Consider the following 6,000-nt stretch of genomic DNA (forward strand, 5'->3'; position numbering starts at 1 on the left):
GAGATTAGGCATCCAGTTGCAGACTAAAGAAGGGAGCTGCTTGGGCTCAAACGTGAGAAAACCGAATAGGATGTCTGTTCTCTTCCAGTTGCAGTGGTGCCTCCTTTTTTGATGTGGAGCGGTATGTCCTTTTCTGTAATCTGGGACGGGAGGTCATTTGAAGGTTGCCTTCTTTCTGTTTTGTATCCATATTTCTTTCTTTTTATTTTTTTAACCTCCCAACTCTAAACTGAAAATGACCTTGGAATAGGAGAATGGACAGAAACTAACTGCATCAAGTTCAGAGGGTACTGAAGGCACACAGGGTGTTCCATCCGAGGCAGAAAAGTGAAGGGTCAGAGAGGAGCTGCAGGCATACCAGAGCAAGGTCTGGCCAGCTCGGCAGACAGGAGATCTCGGGGTCCTGGTGGGCGGCACATTGAACAGAGAGGGCTGAACCCCAGGCACATGCGGGGGTGTGCATGTTGGAGCTCACGGAGCACCCACCGTGGGGTCAGGCCTCCTGCTCCTGCTTCTGCTCTGAGCCCAGTCCTGACCTCCTTGAGGAGAGAGAATGCAGGAGGATTAAAGTTCAGAACATGCGCCCGAGATTAGGTAAAGCATAAGCGGGGTGATTCACCCCTTCTACGATGTGTGTGCTTTACCTTAATCTTGTGCTTATCTTCTGACCCTTAATCCTCCTGAGGGCCCCAGGGTGAAGGGTGTGTTTTCCTTTCGTAAAGTAGAAGGGTGACGGTGAAGGTTGCTTTAAACACACCTGGCTAAGACTCTCCATCGCTCAAGTCACCTCTGAAAGGCGGCGGGGCCCCTGCGGTAGGAGACCCCCGCTGCCCTGCGCCCTGCGCCGCCTGCCGCCGAGCTGGAGCCTGCTTCCCGGGTCCAGCCGTGCGCCTTTCCCAGGAGGGCAAACGTAGGAGGGGTGCATATAGTTAGGGAGGTCACTTCATCAGAATCAGTGACATTTGGTCCCTTCTGTGGGAATGTTTGGATGCCTTTTAAGCTGTGATGGTTTACATTTGCCCGGCTGGTTCAGCCGCCATGGTCCTCCCACCCCTGACTCCCAGCTGCTGGGCACCGTGTCCCATAATCTCTGATTGAGTGAACGGGAGGCTCTGCTCCTGGAGACAGTCCTGGGGACCCCGCAGCTCTTTTCCTGACCTCAAAGTCTATGATTCTGTGATCTTTCTAAGATCACACTCTAGAGAGTTCTCTGAGAAAGAATAAATGTTAATTGGTCCTGATCTTTGTTTACAAAAATGGATTACTTATACATTTGACTTTCTCACTGGGAATCAGAGCTTCGGGGACTGAAAGCTCATGGTGGACAGAAAATCAAACCCAAGAACCCGCCCTGAGCCCCAGCACAGGCCGGCCAGCACCGCTGGGACGTGCCTCCGGCCCCCCACCCTGCCGAGTGGGAAGCCCCCTCTGGCCTCAAAGTTAAGGGGGCTGCAGTGGCGTGACTTCCTGAGAATTCAGAGCAGTGAGCAAGTGGATACAGAGCATTAAGCATCATAGCAGCACACATGGAACAGGCTGGGAGCTGGCATTTTTATAACTTCACACGTGATTCCCAATCCGGGACCATTGCCTACAGTCTGGATATGAGCCCGGATGTGTCCTCTTGGTAAATATGATTTAACAGCTTCTGGGGAGCCTGTCTGAGATACTGTACCCGCCGGAAGGCGGGCCTTGTCTGCGGCTGTGCCCAGAGTGGCCTCTGTATTGAAAGAAATGCTTTCTTGCAGAATGGTGCCAACGCGTACACAACATTGTCCTATTTTTAAGGGACGTTGGCAATAATAATCTAACAACCCCTAATCCTTCTTTCTCCTTTGGTAAGGACAAAGTGTACTTTTTTAAAGAAAAGGACCCACATTAAAGACAGTAAAGTGGAATATTTCAAAAATATGTTTGCCACTGAGATAAGGAAGTAACTAAATCATTCATAGATCACTCTCTTAGGAGGGAAGGAGGCGACAATAAGAAACTGGTAGAAAATTGGGAATTTAAAGGAGAAAATAGGAACTCTGTTTAAAGAGTTCTTCTTTATGAAAACAAAGATGACAATTTTTACTCGTACTCCCCCCACCCCGCCAAGTTACTAACCAAGCGTCACCAGCGTCACAGGCGGGGCTGGGGGACGGCTGTGCACGCGCCCTGCCTTCGCGGCGCCCACCCCTCGCCTCTCACTCTCTCCTGCCCCCTCCCCTCCCACCCTGGGCTCTGCGGCCAGAGCCTTCTTCCTTTAAGAGGGGCCAGCTCGGGGCTGCAGCCCCGGAATCTGCAAGATGGGCTTGAAACTGGCGGCAGCCCCAGGCCATCCGGGGCCACTCCGCCTTCCTGGGCAGGTGTCCAGACTACAGACCGCAGACTGGGAAGGACAGTGGCCGCCTGTTGGGATCCTCCAATGGGCAGATGCGTCCGGCAGCCTGCAAGCTCTCTTCCCAGGCCGGCCCTCCTTTGGGCTCTCCTGCCCTGTGTGTTTTGCTTATGCCCACGTCCAAGGGCTTGTCTCTGCATTTTCTGAAACAATCACAGCGTTTTCATTTCCACTAAGAGGAGTTTGGGGCTAGTGTTTACGAGACCTCTGTCCCAGGTCTGAGATGGATGCACTCATTTTACTTCCCTGCTTACAGACACTTAACAGCTTTCTTCTCTCCACAGACTGTGGTCCAGACGCCTTGGTCAGAGGAGGCCAGACAGGCCAGCCCGGCCACCCCAAGTGCGGAGGTTCCTCCGACTGCTCAGCCGCCCCTTGGACCTGGGCTGCTCCATCTTCAGGCCCTCCCCCCAACCCCCGGGGAGAGCTTGAACACTCCTGGCCCTCCAGGCCAGCTGTGCATATTGTTTCCTCTGTTCTTCTTGCTCAGTGTGTTTATTCTCTGCCATAGTCCTACTCACCCCACATGATAGTTAAGTCATTCAACAAACGCATCTTTGCTGAACATTGGCTGCACGCCAGGCAGTTGGCCAGAGGTCAGGGCAATAAAGCGGAATCAGTTGTCAGGGCTGCGCACTCCTTTCTGCCCTGGACGGCGGAGACCCTGTGTCTCTGCTCCATGTACAGCTCAATTTTTGTTTTCAGTCCAATAAATAAATATGCTGTATCTAATATTTGGATGATGGAAAAAGATTTTCCTTTGGGTTAGACAATACTGCCACTGACTGTTAGTGATCTTCACTGACTGAGTGTCTTGTTAGAAATGGCAGCAGTTGCAGGGAGTTGACCATATTCCTTCCGTAGGAGCTGGGAGTGGACCAGCGGCCAATGGGACTGTATCTGGGCAGTCAGACCAGGAGCACCTGTCAGAGTCCACATGCGCCGCGACCCCTGAAGGCACCTGAGTCACGGGTCACAATGTTTCTGTTGAAGTTTTAAAGCTTCTACAGAAGAACTGTCTTACTTTTAAGCCTAAAAGTCATTTGTCTAGGCTCTAACTGGTCCCTGTCTTCCACAGGCATTGTGTCCAAGTCCTACGAGTGCCGTCTGAAGGGCCAAGGAGCCACCTTCGTGGAGACAGACAGCCCCTTCACCGCGGCCGCCCTGGCAGAGGAGTCTCCGGTCAAAGACCGGCCCCTGCGGGGCAGCAGGAGGCCGGCGGTGCCGCCTGAGCCGGTCCAGCAGGTCATCATCATCCAGGGCTACGACGGCGAGTTCGCCCTGGACGCCTCGGTGGAGGAGACGGCGGCGGCCACGCTGCAGACGCTGGCGCTGGCCGGCCAGGTGGCCCGGGTGGTGCACATCACGGAAGACGGGCAGGTCATCGCGACGGGGCAGGGCGGGGCGCACGGGGGTGGCGTGGGGCCCGGGCCGGGCCTGCCCGAGCAGCTGGAGGACGGGGCCACCCAGGTGGTGGTCGTGGGGGGCTCGATGGAAGGCCACCGCGTGGACGAGCCCCTCAGTCCCGGCGGGGCCGTGATTCAGCAGGTGACCAAGCAGGAGATCTTAGATCTGGCGGAGGCCGGCGTGCCCCCTCCGGACGCAGCCTCTGCCTTGGATGCTCTGCTGTGTGCGGTCACTGAGCTGGGTGGGGCCGAAGGCCGGGCGGAGGAGAAGGGCCGGGCAGGCCCCCGGGACGTGCTGGTCCAGCTGCCCGGGCCGGAGGAGGCGGCCCCCGCCGCGGCCCCGCCCGAGGGCGCTGAGGTCCACCTGTTCCACGACGTGCCCGAGGGCGCAGCCGCCGCAGGGCCCGTGGAGGTGCTGGCCCAGGTGGTGCGGCCCGCGGCCGTGGTCACATCACAGGAGCACAGCCAGGCGGCCCTCAAGAAGGTGGTGCAGGGCGTCCTGCAGTTCGCCGTCTGCGACCCGGCCGCAGCCGGCCAGCTGGTCAAGGACGGCGTCACTCAGGTCATCGTGAACGCAGAGGGTGCCGTGCACATGCTGGCGCGGGATGGCGCCCAGATCGTCATGCAGGAGGCGGGGGCCCCCGACCCGCACGCCGACCTGGCAGAATCCGACGGGGAGATCTCGCAGATCATTGTGACCGAGGAGCTGGTCCAGGCCATGGTGCAGGAGTCCGGCGGCAGCTTCCCCGAGGGGGCGACCCACTACATCGTGACCGAACTGCCCCCAGGGGTGCAGGATGGGGCGGGTGTGTTCTCCCACACCGTGATTGAGGCAGCCGGCTCCCAGGAGATCCTGCAGGCTGGGGCCGCGCTCAGCGCCGAGGCCATGGTCCCCGGTGGGACCGAACAGTTGACGAGTATGGTCATATATACCCAGGAGGGCTCCCCGGCAGCCGCGGTCATTCAGAGCCAAAGAGAGAGCAGTGACCTCCACGAAGCCTGATGCAGGAACCCTGACACTCCACGCAGGGCAGGTGTGGAGAGACCAGCACACGTGGCAGGTGTCCCTGAACTTCACTTGCCAAGCCTTCGCGACAGTGACATGCACATCGAGGAGAAGGAACCCGCTCCGGGCCGGGTGATGTCGCTGCTGACCGGAGGCCGGGCACCTGCTGTGCGTGGGCGGGCGGGGCAGTCCGTTCACCCCCGCCCTTCTGTCCACGCTCCTTCCTCGGTCCTAACATTGTGCTGAGGAGAAGCCAAGTTGTTTTCTGTTTTTCCCCCCACCGATGTTCACCCGTTTCAGTTCTGAAAGGATTGTGCCCTGGCGGTGGAGGCATGACAACACTGTACCTTGTGGCTTGAGACACGTCGGCTCTGGCAGCCTAGCATGTCGCCGTTTTAACATTTTATTACATGTTTGGTTAAAAATTGCAGCTCCCCGTATTACCATGTTGAAGCAGTACGCTCTTCATTTTTTTGAAATTTTAGGGTCACAGTATCCCCAGACCAAAGGCAGCCCATTTCCTCCCTTCAGACAGCGTAAGTGTGTTCATTGTTCTGGTTGCTTCTGCTTAAAAGATCCCTTCTCAGCCTACGGTTAAGAAATGCCTTGACGTTTTTATTCAATTAAAATAAACCTTGGTTAAGAAAACTCAACGCTTCTAATTTTGACTTAGTTTCATACAATAAAGCCTATATGAAATGTGCACTTTGGAAAATACTGTTTGTATCAATATTTTGCTTGGATGACGAATGTTTTTTCACGTTGATACCATTTTCACGGGATTTATTTGTAGTTTATGTCTGTGTGAAAGGGCTGACATCAAACTTTAGTGTCAGAAAGCCATGCGCCGTGGCCCTGGCCCCAACAGGATGGTCTGTGCTTCCTCCGGGGGCCGCTGCAACCGTGGATGAGGTTCACGCGTGACTGCTTTCCTGGTCCAATTCCTCCTCTAACTCTTCCAAAGTTGTGAATCATCCCCTCCCCCAAGTGCAAAGGTTGTGTTTGTTCTGTTTCTTTTTCCTTTGAAATAAAATTACAGCATTGAAAGATAATGATGACATCTCCTTTCCAGCAGCCAACCAGCGGGCAGCTGGAAAACCCAAAGGGAGCTGGTCCTTCGTCTGACACACGTTCCTCTCCCCCTCCGCCCACGCCGAGTGTGCTGGGTTGGGACAGCATCTGCTGTTTTCTGACCATCTGGCACG

At 55.8% G+C, this 6,000-nt stretch overlaps 1 protein-coding gene across 1 annotated transcript in view; it reads left to right on the plus strand.

The window, feature by feature from the left end:
• Window positions 1-5,513, plus strand: part of ZNF407 (zinc finger protein 407) — a 365,141-nt gene extending 359,628 nt beyond the window's left edge. The window contains exon 9 of the mRNA XM_031441739.2: window positions 3,462-5,513. Coding sequence (XP_031297599.2) covers window positions 3,462-4,792 — 1,331 coding nt within the window. The 3' untranslated portion in view covers window positions 4,793-5,513. The remainder of the gene's footprint in view (window positions 1-3,461) is intronic.
• Window positions 5,514-6,000: the final 487 nt, after the last annotated feature.

The sequence above is a fragment of the Camelus dromedarius genome, chromosome 28 (genome assembly GCF_036321535.1).
Source record: "Camelus dromedarius isolate mCamDro1 chromosome 28, mCamDro1.pat, whole genome shotgun sequence".
In the NCBI taxonomy this organism is placed as follows: domain Eukaryota; kingdom Metazoa; phylum Chordata; class Mammalia; order Artiodactyla; family Camelidae; genus Camelus; species Camelus dromedarius.